Raw genomic sequence first — 18,304 nt, 5'->3', positions numbered from 1 at the left:
CCGCCAGTTTTGAATTTTCTGTCGAGATCGAGAATTACAGCTATATGTAAACAACAGGTAAGTTCATGTATAAAACCCTCCATTTGAACATCCAAGAGACTATAGTGAAACTAATAATTTTATTATGAAATTTATGAAAAAATGCTACAGATGAAGTTATAATTCATTCTAAACCACATCCTACTAAACATAAAGTGCCTTGGTGGTATGATACTCTTTCAGAATTAATATAACAAAAACATTCGATATGAAGATTAGACAACCTAAACAAAAGGTTCATCGAAGTTGGTCAATGGAAATTGATAAAATAAAATCAATACATAACAAACTCTCTGCAAAGATCAGCAAAGAAGTTACGCAGGGAAGAATTCCATGGAAACATTAAGCATCAGGCAACTCAAGCAATACTATACAAAAAAGTATGGTAAAATTTGGGAAAGCAAATGGGACATTTGTCAGATCACTAAAACACATTGTATTAAAAATGGAAACAAGATTCTTGACCCTTAAGAAAAAAATACAGGTAAAAATTTACCAAACAAAAAACCTAGATAAAAATTTTCATAAAATAAAATTTTTTTTTAAGCAATTTCTATTTTTCCTAGGTATATAAACCAGAAACTTTTATATGGAAGCATCCTCAGTGTGAGCTTGGATGGTCACTGAACTTAGTTACAAGGTTGTTAACTAGTAGTTAAGGGGGGTGAGTAGGGGAATATCCCTCTCACCTATGTCACTTGTAACTTTTTCTTTGGCCAAAGGCAAAACAGAGTGGTTGAGGTGGGATTACGATGAAAGGGTCTTGTCTGTATACCAATGAAAAATACAAATTACTTTAAAAAATTTGGCGTTTGCTCCTACAGAAATATGAACCACTACCTTTTATATAGACTTACTCTTTAGGTGGGAGGTCATCCCCTAAAACTAACTAGAGTTGAATCTTAACTGGAATTGTCATGCTCATGGTTGCACATGCAAGCACTGGATGCTATAACAACTGTAACCTCTTACCCAGTCTGGCAAAGAAATAGGCCCTTGGGTGTGACAGAGCCTCTGGTCCAGGAACAGGATTAAATCAAGTAAGGAAAACATTAGGAGAACCACATAATCCGCTGCATAGGAATTCAAGTCAGCAGACAGCCAATACTGGCTAGTGCCAAGTAATGGGTTCAGAATAAGCCCTACCTCCCCCACTTGTTAAAAGGGAGGATGCAAGGACATGCATCTTACTATCTAAACTACGACTCCAGCAGACACTTCAGCATAGATGCTGCTCCAGGAGAAAAAAGGGAAGGTGAATCCAGTCACTCCACATTCACATTCCCAGACTTAGTCTAAGATAAAGAGCTCGCGCAAGATTTTTTTTTTTTTTTCCTGTCTGGACGGAGCTAGGTTCCAACGCCTTGTTGAGCTGTCATCAAAGGTCCCAAAGAGAAGGTATCCAAGGACTTCTGGATGACATCCTTCAGATAGAATGAGGTAAAAGTTGTTTGACCATACTAGGCACCCACCCTCATTACCTGATGTATCAAAGTTTTTTGAAAGGCTTAGGGACAGTCCCACACCCCTGACTTTGTGGGTTCCCAAACAAGTGGGGAAACTGATGTCCCTCCTCAGAGGACTCATAAGCTCGTTTAATCACTTCTCGAAGCCAGAAAGAAAGGGTACAGTATACCCCGACACCTCCTTCTTGTGCTTGTCTGTACTAACAAAAATGTACCAACACACACCTCAGAGAGCAGATCCTTATCAAGCAGATATAAGAGCATCTCATCCAGGTAACATAAAGTCGAGTGAGCCCAATCCCCCCAAAAAATGAAAACCTGGGTGAACACCTGTGGGCTGTTGCCAGTCTGAAGCACAACCCCTTGAACTGGCGACAAAGTGGGGAACTTGAAAATATGCAACCAGATTTATCAAAAGCATGAAGTCACCTTGTCTGATGAACTCCAGTGCCTAACATGCTGTTTCCATCTTGAAACAAGTGTGCAGGATGAACTCATTTAATATATAGAGAAGTCAACCACCAGTCTCCAACAGCCACCTGCTTTCTCTGCCAAGGAAAAACCATTATAGAAAACCCTGGAGTTGCTTTCCACAAATGGTGCAGGAGAATTGTCGAGAGAGGGATTCCAGTCATTGCAGGGGTACAGGCTGTAACTGATACTGCAAGGATATCTCCCACCAGCATGAAGACCACTTAGCATGAACATGAAGTGGTGAAGCAGCAAGAGTCCTCTAATGATGATGATTTAGCTGTAGTTAGGTGACTGAGGAATGTGGCAAAAGATGGGCTCCCCTAGGTACTGAGGGAAGGCCACATCTACAAGTACTCATTAGGCATTTATCTCGGGAGCAGTCAACAAACCAGGAGTAGAGGGTGGCAAGATATGTGCATGGGATGGGGTCTCACCTGGTGAGTGCTTATTGCCCTGATAATATGTTGCAAAATCATCCCTGTAAATATACAGGGTGTTTCAAAGTTAGAAACCCCCCCCCACAGCATAAACTAAAATTGATATGGACAAAAACTAAAGTAATTCAGAACAGGTATTTATTTAAGTTTCTCTCTGAGTATTTAATATTTTGTGTGGCCTCCATCTGACTGTACCACAGCCTGCATTCTTGAGGGGTATGATTTTATCAAATCGCAAAAAAGCTGAGACTCAAACTCCATTTCCCTGAGCACTTCGGTCACCTCTCTTCGCAGGTCGTCAAGGCTTGGTATACCATCATAGCTCACTGTGCGCGCTTCAACACGATCCTTTAAGATACTACCAATGTTTTCACACACATTAAGGTCAGGGGAGCTACCTGGAAATTCACTTGACGAGAAGAAATCTATACCACTGTTTTGAAGCAGCTTCTGTGTCTGAAGAGCCTTGAAACATGGTGCCTTATCATGCAAAAATGTGACTTCTTCAACAGATAACACATTTTCAGGATCTTTGAGGAAAGGAAATACTCCACCAGTAAGCACAGTTTCTCTGAAGTATTCGCCATTCCATGACTGTCCTTTTTCTTTGATGATCCACATTAATTGTCTGGCTGTGAAACAGAGAAAAATTCCCAAACATTCAGGAAATTTCACAACTTGGCGATAGAGCACGTCATCGCTGATATCATCCAACTTTGCTGCCCAAATGATGTCCTTTTTATGATTTGGCTTCCTGACTGTAAATGAAGAATTCATCTGATGCGGCTGGATGGTGAAAGTCAGCTTCATCCCAGTCTTTAAGAAATGAACCACAAAACCATGCACAGTCTTCTCTCTGTTGCTCAGTGATGTTGGGCTTGCTGATAACAAATAAATGGCTTGATACCAGATTTTTTCAACTCACAATATACAGCACTATAACTTCTCTTCTTTCCCCTTTTTGTTTCTAGGTCAAGCGCCAATTTATGTAAAGACTTTCTTGGTCTACCCACTGCCTCAGCCATGATGTCTTTTGACTCCTGAGAAAGGACTCCAGGCCTTCCAGGATTCTCACTCTTTTTGCGATGACAGTCATATGGATTTTTGTTCCAGTTTCTTTTAACAAAGGATTCATCTCTTTTAATGTATTTAGCTATCCAGGAACATGAAATGAAGGATGCACCAGCATCCCTGGCCTCTCTGAAGGTTATAGCCTGGATTCGGTCAATCCATCTGATTTTCTCCGAGTCATTAGCCATGGCTGTATCTAACTCTGTCACTCAGTCTGAAAATACAAGAAATGTAAAATGAAAAATAGCTTAATAGAAACTTAAATTAATGTACTTGGAGATAGGCTATAGCAGAAAACTTTATAACTTTCCATTTGTTCTGTGGAAGGGGGGGCTCTAATTTCGAAACACCCGGTAATACTTATATCATTGTTGATTTGTTCAGCATGTCATGACTGACACTAGTTCATTGCAAAATTGTCCCTGTAAATATAATTTTTATGCTCTGTATGGAAACTGACTGCTGTTGCTGCTGGTTTACAGCGGGTGACACCAAGATCACTTCCCAATGGAACTCCCATTTTATTTTGGGGTAGGGATTTCTGTTCATTGGTATATTATTTGAGATAGTGGAGTAATTTTTTTTCTTATATCAGTTGTTTTTTAACTTTTTATTTTGGTTTGATAGATAGATTAGTTTGGTTATGGTCATTTATTTATTGTTTCTTACTTTTAGGGGAGTGTCTTCCAATTGTCTTTTCTCATTATTTGAAGTTCAGAAACATTATTTTCTTTGTTTTCATCTCCATCCTTTTTGAAGGTTTTGAAGGTTAATCTCTGTAAATTCCATTTGTGACAGTACATCATATGGGTTTGAGTTTCATGCTGTATTCTTCTTGGATTGTATTTTCTTCATCTGTGTTTTGATGTTTTTTACTTTTGTATGTTGCTTGTTCTATTTGATTTATTTTGATTCCGATTACTTTTTTGGGTTATGGTTTTTGTACACAGGTCTTTTTGCCAGATCATTAAACTCCTCCTTACTTTCCGTTACCATTTAGTTTTTCTTAATGATATTCCAGTTCTATTTTGAAACATTTCTAATTCTGCGTTGTATACAAGAGAACTCTGGATCTTGCATGGTGATTCCTATGACAGTCTATGCAAGTTGGATCACCAGAGTTCTTTGTAGTGTGATCATTTGATTCACAATATGGACAATTGGTGCAACAACATTTTTTGCTGTTTAAATATTTATTGAAATTTTTGCATTTTAAGTTTTAGAAAATGATTTTGCTTCTCTATTATAGCCTACAATTTGAATTTTCTTGGATGATCTTTGAAGACTGATTTTTTATACTTCTAAAGAGGTTTCTTGATTTTTCTTGCTTGGAACATTATAGATTTTACAACTGCAAATTATTGCATCTGTTCTTATGGGTCAAATACTCTTTTTCTTATGCCAACTGGTTCATTACCACCTTTGGGTAATATGATTGTTCCTTCTACATTATTCATTGAGTCAAGTATCGTTACTTTAACTTTGGAGTTATCTACAGATAGCATTGCAAGATGACTCTGGTTTTTGGCAGTTGCTTCAACCACGTTTTGTTTTTCATTTGTCTAAAAGTCATTTCAGTTGCTGAACGCCTATTTAACAGGCAGTTTTCAAGTCCTAGTGAAGATACGTATTTAGTTCTCACTTTCTAGTGTTTGGATCCAAGCTGAACTTAGCTTTTTATTTATTTTTTGTTAACTCAAAAAAGAATCCACAGGTCAATAAGGCTGTGAAAGCTGCAGTTACTACTTCTACATCAGGTATCCCTGATACTGCCAATTTTTTTGCTATTGTCTCTAGATACTCGTTACCTTTCATAAATGGCAGGGATTGTGGAATAATGAATCTGAAAATAAATAAAAACTACTTACACTAACTGCTGGGTTGTGGTGTTTATTGTTCTGAAAGGAACTCAACATTGGTCACAATCATCATACCCATGGATATTTGATGAATAACATGATGCAATCCCTGAATGTTGAACAACTTGAAATGAAATAAATAATGACTGACTGTAAAACTTTCAACTAAGAACACATCAAGTATCAGAACCAAAAATCCTTGCAAGAAATTTTTCAGAATCATCAATTTTTAGTTTATAATTAAATTTCCATAGAAACATAAAAAATTTAAGAATGTTAGGTAAACAATTTATTAATAATAAAACAGTATTTTGACTTTTAATGTTATTCCCACTCTCCTCCTTTTTGATTCTTACTTTCCTTAATAATCACTAGTCCCTAACACTGCACTGTTGTACTGTAGTTCATTGCTTTTGTCATTGTTGTGGAATGATTTATGTATCTCTGGAATTTTTTTGCAGCTAAAAAAAAATGGGACTTTGATTCATAAGACTGGGTGTGAAAATACTATTTCATTATATGACTTGTCATGTTTCGTTATTGTTGTCACTCTGTTGGTATTTTCAAACTCATGTTGCAACTGAGTGGAAATGGGAATCATTAGGATGTGACTGAGTACGTCAATGATAAACAGTTTGCATTACTTTCTTAGTACTAGTTCATTGTTACATACCTAATAAGGGTTTTGGAGTCCATTTTGACTACCTTAGTTATCAGGTGCAAATGGTAATAATTCCGACTGAATACCCTCTTAAATTATTATGAAAATGCTGTACAAGAAAAATTACTTATTTTCTACCTCAAGGCTTTGTGACAGTGAGAACACATAACAAGCACATGTCACATTCACAGCACTTATTTCTCATTTAAGGAAGGACCTTATTAGTGCTCTCACCAGCATTTATATGGCACTAACTCACTCCTGTGTGTTGTATTCATGTCAAAGATAAGCCAGATAGCACACAGATTGCACCTAAAGGTCACCAGTACACATCTCAATCGTAAATGGAATCACAAAAGCGCGGGTATGCTGGGAAAGTGAGGGCATTATGTCCTAGATCTACCTACATATTCTTTGTTCTCTCAGTCAGTACACAGCCATCTGTGAATACACATGTAGGATGACTCCACATGTGAAAAGTAAAGTTTGTATCCCCAGAGGAACAAACATTATTACAATAAAGGCTGAGATGGAATCTCTAGTTTTGAAAAAAATACAAACCATCTTCTCAGATCACTGTACAGAAGGTACTGTTTCACATAAAACCAAAAATTTGTTTACATTGCTGTGGTTTATGGCAGCTGAAGGTGAACTGTAAATCATATGTTTATTCACACACCAAAAAATAAATAATTAGTTTATTGCACCTAACTTTAAATCCCCATCCTAAGCAGAATGTAACAAAAACAAATTTCAGCCAACCTATTCATAGGAATTCAATTTATAAGGCTGCAAACTATACCAATTCTTTATTTGAACATTCACAGAAGGAATTTTTAAACAAATTTTCAGATGACAAATGATATGAGAAATCTATGAATCAGCAAAATTTGAAAGTATCTTAGGACTAAAATGTTCAATTATAAACTTTGAGAATAAAAAAACTTAGATTAACCATTTCTTTACAGTTTTAGTTAATGAACTATCAACTGCAATGATATTTGGCTAATATTTACAGAAAAAAAAAAGTATGTGGACAAGAATGCCTTATAGCTCAAATGAGAAGTGAACAAACATCATGGACCAGATATACACATGTGTAATACAACAAATATTGTAAATAGCTTTACACAATGTGGATTAAATAGCAGAAGAGTAGACAGATGTGATAGATAAAGATTATTAAAAATGACAACATTTACAACGTAAATGAGCTGCTTCAACAAATCAAATTTTAACTTATATAACAACACAATATGTTGCAAACCATGCCTTATAGGTGCATCTCTTATAACTAAATGCACTCAGTAACACTACAGGAAAGATTTTGACATACTGATAACCTACCAGTAATGGGAAAACCCTACTTAGCCCTCCCAAAAAAAAGTACAGGAACTGAGCTAAAAATTCAAACTGCACAGCACCTACATAATTCATGCTTTCACAAACAAACTTCAGCACTTTAGGGGAAAAAATAGTACAAAAGCATTAACAATAAAGTACTGTACAGGATCACTGTAGCTTGCTGAAAGTGAATCTCTGGATTCAACCTAATAACTACATGATAACTTTCACTCAAAATAAAGATATTAATAAGAAAGCTTTATTAAAAACAGCATCACTTTCAATTGTATTATAAGAAAAGGTTTAAGACCTAAAGCAGATGTATCCAACGTTCTTCCTTTGACTTTCTTCCTTAAATACTGCAGCTTCACATACTACTGAGAACCTTTCCAGGTAATCACAAATATAATTACAAAGATGTAATATCATTAATTAGGGCACTTGGGATAAATATTCAAAATCTTGGTAACCAACCACAAGATCTGCACCCGTCTGCATTGGGCAACTGCCAAAATTAAACTTTCATCTTGACAAGTTTCCCTGATTAGATCTGTTGTGTTAAATTTCAAGGATGACAAGTATTCCAATCTTCAAGAAAAATAATACCATGGATAAATTTTATTCTACTTACCAGTAACCATGAAAGATCACTTCCTCAAATTTCTACAACACAACAAGCACATCATTGTTATAAAAGTGAAACCTTCAGCTCAGCAATCAAGAAAGTTAGCAGCCATAAGCAATTCAAGGGCAATTTCCGGAGCAATAGGAAACTCGGGAATTTCAGTTGAGCTATTTGTGTAACGGACCTTATACGTGAAGTACATGCAGACCTTCTGGAGAACATGTGATCTGAAAAGAGAAGACAGATTTCAAAATTAACTTGAGAGAAAATCAAAATAAAAAAGACTAAGTGTTTCTCTTATACACAAGTCATGTGAAAATGGCAGTTATTACCATAAAAATTTTTATTTGCCACCCTTCAGGGTTGCCTCAATGCATTTTCTCCCACTAATGTCAATGATTTTTATTATTATAAAGTAGTTTAATCAGACCACTGAGCTGACTTTCAGCTCTCATAGGGCTGGCCTGAAGGATTAGATACATTTTGTCTTGGGATACTGCAGCATATCTCACTGCGTATTGCGACTTAAATCTGTCAGTGTATGTTGTGTAATCTGGACCTTTTCGGATTATATGTTCTACTGGATGTTGTCTATGGTGTTCTGGGGTATAAGAATAACTTTTTGATAAATATTTTAAGTGTGTACAAATTCTCATTTTATTCATTGTCCAAGGAGGAGGTAATTTTACTATTAAAGTTAATTGTATATTTATATTCAGCAACTAAATCTTCTACCTCTAACTGGGAAAGGAGGTGGATGTTTGTTTATAAACACATCTCTTAATCCAAATAATTTTTTGGTTGGAGAATCATTTGTCTGAATTCTCAGAGCCCTCTTCATTGTTACTAGCTCTTCACCACATTCAACTTGTAAAGATGGCTTTGGTGATGATCTAAAGGCTCCTGAACACATTCTGAGGACTTCATTATGAACTGGGCCTAACGTTTTCAGCATTGCGTCTGACGCCAACCCATACATTACGCTTCCATAATCAATGATAGACAGTACTGTTGCTTTATACAGTACAGTAAGGGTATGTCTATCAGCTCCCAAAGTAGTGTTCAATAGTTTTTTAATTAGGTTTAATGCTCTTTTACATTTTGATTTCATGTATGTTATGTGAGCTTTCCAGTTCAAGTGAGTTTCAAATACTAATCCCAAAAATTTTGCTGTTTGGCTAATTGGTATACTATGGCCCATTCATCTACTTTTATATTTGATTCGTTCTGCATGTTTTATTCGACATGCTGAATAATATATGCCAAAGTCATCCATATACAAGTTGCTTTTAATTCCAATCGGTAGATTTTTACCGATATCAATGTGGAACACCATTTTCAAGTGGAAATGTACTTAACAATACATCATCAATTCTCATTTGAAAAGTGCGATTCGTCAAAAAGTTTTGAACTTCGGTAAATGTCCATGGATGCTCTTTTTGTGTAACGTTTTTAATATTGCGTATCTCCTTGTAGTATCGTATGCCTTTTCAGTGTCAAAAAAGATGGCTATAGTGATTTGTTTTCGTTCAAATCCTCTTTGTACATGGTCTTCTAAGTTAGACAGAGAATCCAATGTAAATGTTACATTGTAACCCGAACTGAGTAGGAGTCAAAATTTTATTTTCTTGAATGTGCCATGTTAGTCAAGCATTTACCATTTTCTCTAGTAATTTGCATAAGCAACTTGCTAAGGAAATTGGTCTAATTGTTTACATTACTGGGATCCTTTCCAGGTTTGGGGATAGGAATAATTATAGCTTTATGCCATTCATCAGGAAATAAACTTTGAAACCACAAGTGATTATAAAATTGTAATAAGTATGATTTTGCCAAAGGTGCTAAATGGCAGATAATTTTTAAAAAAATACTGTCACCTCCAAGGGCATATTTATTGCTGTTCAAGAGAGAATATTCCTACTCTTCCATTTTCAATTTTCTATTATAACACATATCTTCTATTTTTTCAAAATTTATTGTTATTAATTCTACATTATTTTTCCTCTGTGCGGAAGTGTTCATCTAAATTATTATCACTACTTACATTTACCAAGTTTTCCCTTATTACATTAGTGTACTTATTTCTTTCAGATCAAGTATTCTTTTCCCATCTTCTAATATTGCATGTCTAGGTGGTTTAACAAGGTAACATTTATTTTCCTGAATTTTTCCGTACTTTTTGCATGGGAGTATTATTAGAGAGATCTGATACACATTTCCTCCATGAAATTATTCTTCCTTGAATTCTTTTTTAAATTCTGCAGATATTTCGTTATATAAAGGTTTTAATGTATCAATTTCTAATAATAATATAGTCAGTTTTTGTAAATTTTCTTCTAACATTGGTAATGTTTTATTCGTTTTGTAAAATTTTTTATTTAAATTATCTAGTCATCTCCCTACTGAGTGTTTACATTAATTAATTCTGTTAGCTTATCAGACCACCAAGGAACTCTGTGTTCTGCTGGATGAGGCTCTGACTTGGTATTGCTTTATCACCAGCATTTTTAATGAAACCAACAAGAAAATGATATTTTCATAATAAAATTAAGTTTCAAATATACTCACCAAGTAATTACATAGCTATACTTCCCACTCGTGCAGCAGCCTCAATTTTAAAACCTGTGGTAGCACGCTGATTGTTTAGGAATGACTTAGCAGACAGCCTAATTCTGTTTCTGCCCTTATGTCCATCAGAGGGGAGGAGGGTGGGCTCTGATTCTGTAATTACTGTACTTGCTAAGTATGTATGAAACTTGATTTTATTATGAAAATATTTTCATATAAGTGACTTACCAAGTAATTACATAGATGAATCCCACATCGACAGGAGGTGGGATACATGGACATATTCCATTCCAAAACATCATGTAATGAATTTGAAATAGACAAAGTTACTAGCACTGGAAAACAATGCTTGTCATTCCTTATCAGGTAAGAGAGTTATTGCAGGAGAATACTGCCTTTGGTTGGTGCCCATCTTAACTTGTAGTAGCGTGGCAGTATAGCTGAGGATTGCCTCTACTTAAGAGGGGGCTTTGCATTGAAGGAGTATTCTGCTGGCTGGCAAAGCATCATCAAGTGCCCTTGCCCTGGACGCAGTACCAAAAAAATTAAAAACAACCAAACAATTTTGTCACCTGCACTGAAAATAAACAACTACCCATCCACTGAGAGTGATGGGTGCTCCAGGTACATTGTACCAGCTGGCTCCCCAAAAACTTTGGCACCTTACTACAAGGTGAAGAGATAGGAGAAAATCCTCTGCTTCCTCCCTCAGTTCCATGCCAATTACTGATAATCGTCCCAAGGTACTGCAATATTTTTTTTTAACACTGTTTTGCCTTCAAGAAAAAATTTAGAAGTCAAGAACTAATACACTTCCAGTGGGCCAATTGCCAAACAGAAGCGAGTGACATAATGAGCCTGAAAGCCAATGAGGTAGAGGCAATTCTGTTGTCTTAGCCTTCTCTTAACAGGTAGGCAAATCATTCTCCTGAATCTGAGAGTGCGTCTTAAAAACAATGTTCACATTCTCCTGAATCTGAGAGTGCGTCTTAAAAACAATGTTCACTGGAGATGGAAGACAATGCGTTCATAGACAGATGATGAGACAGGATCTTGTCAGGACACCCCAGGTATGAATGGCCGTCTGATTACAAGGCTTGCTCAGGTAAAACCTGAAGGCTCAAACTAGACATTTCGCTCACTCTCCCAAAGCCAGGAATGTCTGTCAATTACTCAAGGGAGAAAGCACAGATCCTGTTTCTTTCTTAGCCAAGAAAATATAGTGTTAAAGCACAGACTGTCTCCTTGAACATAATCTGCTCACTTGTCTACAGTCTGAAGCTCACTAACTCGTTTGGCATTTGCTAGGGCTACAAGGAACAGAGTTTTCTAGGTAAGTTGGGAGACATGGAATGGAGAGGCTCGAAAGAACGGCCCATTAACCACTTGAGAGCTACGTCCGAATTCCAAGATATGGAATCAATTCTTCTTCTGCCTTGGAAGTCTCGAAAGACTTAATAGGTTGCTAAGATCTTAGTGGTATCTTTTGAAGTGAAGTGAGGCTGTCTGGGTAGATATGGATTGTGGAAGGTGTCATGGAGAGTCCACCAACAACCATATCTGGTTTAGGAACCATTATCCATGGTTCAGAACGGGCTAAGAGGATCATCGTCACGTTGTGATGAGCCTGAAAACTTGTTCAGCCCTTCCTTGACCAAGTTGGAATGCAGAAGGGCGTAAAGGTCCAGGTTGGGCCTAACTTGTAGCAAGCCGTAAGTTGCCTGTGCAAGAGGGTCTAGGATTGGATAACGAAAAGAGGAAGGCAAAGCTTCCTTGAGGTGGGAAACCAGGCCCAAATCAGCCTGTCCCATAGATTCTACAGATTCTGCCAGACCAGGGGCACCAAGGTCCACTTGGTGGGAAGGACATGCTTCTGACGGTTCAGTGCATCCGCCGGAACTAATTAGTTTGCCTTGAAAAAGTCGAGTGACTGGAAAACTTGATTTGATATGCCCATCGTAGGAGTTCTCTGTAAGTCTAGGCGTGAAATAGGGTCAATAAGCTGAGAAGCCTTAAGTGAAAAGCTTCCGGCTATCTGACAGAAATGAAAATATACTCAGGACTGTGGTCTTGTAACAAAATTACCACAGTCTAGGAGTGAAATAAGGTCGATAAGTGCTGAAGCCATAAGTGAAAAGCTTTCGGCTATCTGACAGAGACGAGAATATTAAGTTCTTCAAGGGGACATGTCCTGGAACTACCTGGTTCCCCAAGCAGGCTCCTCAACTCAGGTCCAAACACTAGGTCTGGGCTCGTGGTATGAAGGAACTTCCCTTCCAAAGGTTTACGTTTGGAAGCCATCACTGTGGGTTTGGCCTAATTCGGGGCTAAGGGGATACACAAAAGTGTCCAGCTGCGTTTCCCTGTCCCAAATGTTAAAAACCTCCGCAAACTTTCCTTCGAAGGCAATCAAAGAAGTCAGTCATCCAGGTAAAGGCTGATGTTCCAGAACATGAAGTCAAATGCTAGAGTGAGGACTTGAGAGAAGGCTTGCCGTAGAGAGGACGAAATGCAGATCCTCGCACTAGAGGACCCTGTCCTGCCAAACAGATGTGAGATACAGTAAACCCCCCCTATTCGCGTTCTCATGGTTTGCGGACTCACGCATTCGCGGGTTTCTCTCTGGAACATATCTAGCCATTTTTCGCGGAAAATTCGCCCATTCGCTGTGTTTTTCACTGAGAAATATTCACTAATTACTGTATTTTCATATAATTTTCATGAATAACTGCACTTTTTGTGATAAAACTTTTAAAATACTCAGGTATAAGCATTTTTACAGGGTTTTTCTTAGTTTAAGCTTTCAAAATGGGCAGTTCTAGGTGTTTTTAGAGGGGTTTTAAGCATTCGCAGATCTGACCTATTCGCGGGGGTGTGGGGGACACATCCCCCGCGAATACGGGGGGTTCACTGTACTCCCAGAGTCCGGCGGGGACATGGAAGGATGCTTCCTGCATAACCCAGGTCTTCATCCAAATGCCCTTGGAGATTAGATGACAGGATTGTCTGGTTCATCTCTATTCTGAACTTCGTCTTCCATTCTAAGAGGAAAAAGGGGTGTTGCGGGCTGTACAGAATTGCTGACAACTGTACGGACTCACAGACAACCGAGGGAACTTGCAGATCCTCGTCCCAACTCGCAGACAACCACGTGGACTAGCTGCCTACACTGTGGAGACTGACAGTCAGCGGACACTTGGACATTTGAGCGGACTTGATTATAACGGACTCGCTCACACCACGTACAGGCTGAAGACATATGCAGAAAACACAATAGTCTAGGCACAGGCATAACTGTGGGTTTGTCAAACTGGGACAAATCCTTCTACAGAACAGACACAATTATCTCAACTGTCCCCTGAGGGAAGAGGTGCTGTAGGCCTGGAGGAGAAAATAACAGGGCTGAATGCGATTGTGTGACTCCCTCAGTAATAAAAAAGCACCCGAGTTTTCTGTTTTTGAGAATTCAAAGCAAAGAGTGGGAATCTAAAAAAAAATCTCAATTGTCCTTACCCACACAGGACAGGACTCTGAGACAAAACCGAGGCAATGTCTCTCGACAAAAAACTGGAAGTCTTCTATCTTCTTAGCCAATGCTCCTACTGCCTAAGAGGAGGGGACTTTCTTCAAGAAGCTCAAAAACACTGGCCATAAATGTCTTCGTCTGCAAAGGACACGATTCCCAGACACTAACTGTCATGAAGGTGGTGCATGGTACTGAAAGGGGGACCTCTCTATATGCAGAAGAATGCTCTCTGTATGGTGCTCAGATGTGGGAGACTGATACTGAAGAATTGGTGCCAGGTTATCGGGGACTGGCGCTGGTTACTTGAAAAAAAAAACTGGAGCCAGGTGCTCAATCTGGAACTGGTGCTCAAGAAGGAACCACAGCGTGTTCTAAAAACGGTAATTGTTGTGCACTGAAGAGCCAAGCACTCGGGAATTTGTGCAGAGTGCTCAAGAATTGGCACTGAGTGCACAGGGACTGGCTCCAGGCACTGGAAGGCTGGACTGGTGCTTGGCAGCTGGCGCTGAGCGTGCACAGTTAGCCCATGGGTGCTCGGAGACTGTGACTGATGTATGTCGCCCGGGCGAGCACACTGGGAGCTCTTGTGGGCGCTTAAGATGACAATGAGGAGCGTTTCTTATTAGATGGGTGCCTGGGGCCAAAAACTAGCACTCTGGCAAAAAGTGCAACCTGGTTGAGGACACAGAGGGATCTTGTTTAGGGGACAGGACATGCTGAGAAGACATCTAGAACGCCTCGCGTCAAGGTTCCAGGAATTCGAAGACAACTGGTGGACGCTAACAGAGACGCCCTTCCAACGGCAGTCTGAGGGTCTTCCACTAAGCGAACTGTGAGCAACAGGTTCTACTGAGGAGGAGACTGCCCGTGGGTAAACGCCACCAACCTCCTTGGACCTTCAGTAAATCTTCTCCCTTCCATTTAGGAGCATTGGGGGGGTGCTCAGGAGCCACTGAATGCTCAGCTGGAAGTGTTTTGGCACAAAATGCTGGCGCTCTACAACTGGAAGTTCAGGGGACAAGCTCTATGGGCGTCCAAACCAGAATCCAAATCACTACAGGAGAACTAAAGCACATCCTTTTTGAACGCCTTTTCAACAGTTGTCTGCTGAGGCCTGGGACCCGACAACAGGCTCGAGTGAGGGGACAACTACCCAGGGGCAAACCCCCTCGGACTCCTTTGGATCGCCAATGTCTCTCCTCCCAGGTTCAGGGGAGCATGACAGGGACTTTAGGTCTATGAGATCTGCCAGGCCTGATAGCTGCCTCCTCCCATACACCTCTGGGAAGAAGCCTTTTCAGTGGTTGTCCGTCGCAACCTGGGAATGTACAACAGGAGAACTTCCCATCAGCCTCCATTGGACTTTCAGTATGTCTCCTCCCAGGTTTGGGGAGTATGACAGTGACTTAGGTCTAGGAGAACTGACAGGCCAGATAATCACCTCCTCCACTGCACAACACTTCACTATCACAAGGTTAACTTCTGTTAACCCAGACACAAGAATGGCAAAGGCACGGGAAGGAAGCGAGGGAGCCAGGCGTGGGAGAAGATAAGAGGGCTAGTACCAGGAACCAAAAATTAATGGGGGGGAGAGTTGGCGCCAGACGATCGGCAGCTGGCACAGGGTGCTGAGTGCTCCCAGGTTGTATCTGCCACCAGGCTAGCTAGTAGCTCGGGTAGCTAGTGAGTGCTCCTGGGTGCTTGGCGCTGATTCTCGGCTGTCAAGAAGATCTATTTATCCAAAAGCCCATCGCTACCAAAATAATTAATTTCTCTCCTTACTACGTTCTTTTCAGTTCTCTGCAAAGGAAAGTGTAATAAGGTGTTCTAATCAATTCCTTACCAGCAATTGTTTTGAAGTACACAAGTACCACTACACAACAAATATCTCAATTCCTACCAAACATTATTTGAAACTTGCCGTTATGTATTCGCCTGCGAAAACATGGGTTTGTTAGCGAACATGATATTTCCGTTAAAATATGCTACTTGTAAAGGAGAATTAATCAAATGATTGCAAAATAGCTGTAGCGAAATATGATAAACTTGAAACAGATCTTAACAACAAAACAATAAAATACTGATCCTGAAAGCTGCAGGCTTGAAGGCTACTCGAAATCGTTGACAATATTTCACCAAAATACGGTTATCCACCCAGCGAATAATAAACAAAGCTGCTCCGAATACCTGATGTTTACACCAAGGGCGGCAGAAAGAGAATGAAATTGTCTGCTAAGTCGTTCATTGCAATCCCGTTAGTGGGCGGGTCTGGTCACCTACACTAAACAATCGGAGCACTACCGTGGAATTTAAAATTTAAGCTGGCGCACAAGTGGGAACTATAGGCATGTAATTACTTGGTAAGTTACTTATATGTAGTTTGTTTCGTTATGGTCTTTTAAATATTCAAATGTTGGGATATTCCTAGTGTGCATTTCATATCGCTCCCAATCTGCTTTATAAATGTTATAATGAAGGAAATGTTTTGCAAGAAGGAAATTAATATTGGGAAATTATCACTGGTGCACAAGTCTCAACTGTATTCCAATCCAATCTGTCCACTACACTTGAGGCACAGAGTCAAGTCTACTGAGTAAAATGTTCCATGTATTTTTTTAAAAACATGTGCTGATTTTGTCATCATTTACACAGCACATCTCATTTGAATCCATAAATTCTTCTACTTTACTTCCTGCTCTATTCAAGTTTGTACAACTATAGTCCCACAATGGGTTGTGAGTATTAAAACCACCTACTATTAATGTAGGTTCTTTGTCATTGTTAGGTAATTCTTTAATTTTATCAATGTTGTAATTTTTATTAGGTTGGTTGTATAAGCTATAAATTACATAATTATAATTTTTTACTCAGATTTTAATACCTGATATTTGCAAATCAGTAAAATTTACAGGTACTTTGTCATTGCCATAAGCTACTTTGCTATGTACCTAAACTTCCTTCTTCCTCTCTGGATGTAGACGCTAAGGTGTATTTACCTACTGTTGACAGTTTTGTTGACATGTTCTAAACATATCAGTGGTTCATATTCTTTTAGTAATCGTTGTATTTCTCCTAGGTGTAATCTGGTCTGTATACCATTTTTTGTATTAACAACTTGGATTTTTTTCTAATAGCTTACTCATGACATTCATTTGTTTTTCTTTATAACATATTAAGTGCCAAATGCACATGCAACCTTTTTCATGAGTGCTCAAATCAGTGTTGTCTTTATTTCTATATTTCGTAAAATTTTCTTATAATTTTTGTTAAACCATCTTTTGTTGTGTTTTTGTTATTATTGCACAATTCACTGAAATAATCATTACATCCATGTGTTATCAAGCATACTGTACTTCTTGTTTCATTCGCTCTTTTTGTACCAATTATTGGTGATGGAGTAATCTCTTCTCCCTTGACATAATCACTCTTATCTATGGTATGGTTCTCTTCCACTTCTTCGGTGTTTTGAATATCTGCTTCCATAGGTTTTACTATTATTTTAGTAGATAAAGGTATATTCTTAGCTTGTTTTTCTTGTGTTCTTTCTTCATATCCTTTATTTTTGGTTTAACCAATATTTCTCTAGTAATAGTTGGTTTTTTGTTTTGGGTGGTGTTCTCTCCAAAGGTTGCTTTTTATCTTTAATTTCTGGTCCATCACAACTTTCCTCTTCTACTTCTGTGGTAGTATCTTCTTGTGCACCAATCTGCATTATTTCAAATGAATTTGATAAAAAGTTACCCATATCCTTTGTACCTGTTTCTTGATTCTTTAGCATTTTTGTTTTTTCTGTAAAGCATAATTTCTTAAGGTTTATTTTGCTGCGTTTTGTTACTTCTATGTGTTTTCGTTTCATTATTGGTTCTTGTTATTGAAGAATATGTAAGTTCCTTAGCAGGGTCTTGAATTCCTCTCACTTTCAATTCTAATTTAGCCTCTTTTATATACATCCGTGGTCTTCCTTGTAGCATTTTTAATCCCGTGTTGTATATGTAATACGTACATTCTTTGGATCTTGCACGATGATTCTGCCCACGGTTTACACACTTTGGTTCACTGCACTTCCACTGTGTAGTACTGTTCAGCAGATCCAAAACAAGTGCATACTGGCTAATGTCTACAATTTTTTTTTGTGCCCCCATACTTACTGCAATTTTGAAACTAGTGCTTTGGGACATAGGGTCTTAACTCTCTGTTTTGGCCTAAAATTTATATTTTTTGAGGTAGATCTTCA

The 18,304-nt window shown here is 38.5% G+C and overlaps 1 protein-coding gene across 1 annotated transcript in view; it reads right to left on the bottom strand.

Annotated features, from left to right (window-relative positions):
- Positions 1-6,801: 6,801 nt before the first annotated feature.
- EloC (elongin C) overlaps positions 6,802-18,304 on the bottom strand; it is a 30,602-nt gene continuing 19,099 nt past the window's right edge. Inside the window, exon 3 of the mRNA XM_067102616.1 lies at positions 6,802-8,203. Within this exon, the coding sequence (XP_066958717.1) occupies positions 8,062-8,203 (142 nt within the window). The 3' untranslated portion in view covers positions 6,802-8,061. The remainder of the gene's footprint in view (positions 8,204-18,304) is intronic.

This window comes from Macrobrachium rosenbergii, chromosome 59, assembly GCF_040412425.1.
Source record: "Macrobrachium rosenbergii isolate ZJJX-2024 chromosome 59, ASM4041242v1, whole genome shotgun sequence".
Classification (NCBI taxonomy): Eukaryota; Metazoa; Arthropoda; class Malacostraca; order Decapoda; family Palaemonidae; genus Macrobrachium; species Macrobrachium rosenbergii.
Note: the sequence above shows the minus strand (reverse complement) of the source record. Positions and strands in the feature narration are given on the sequence as shown.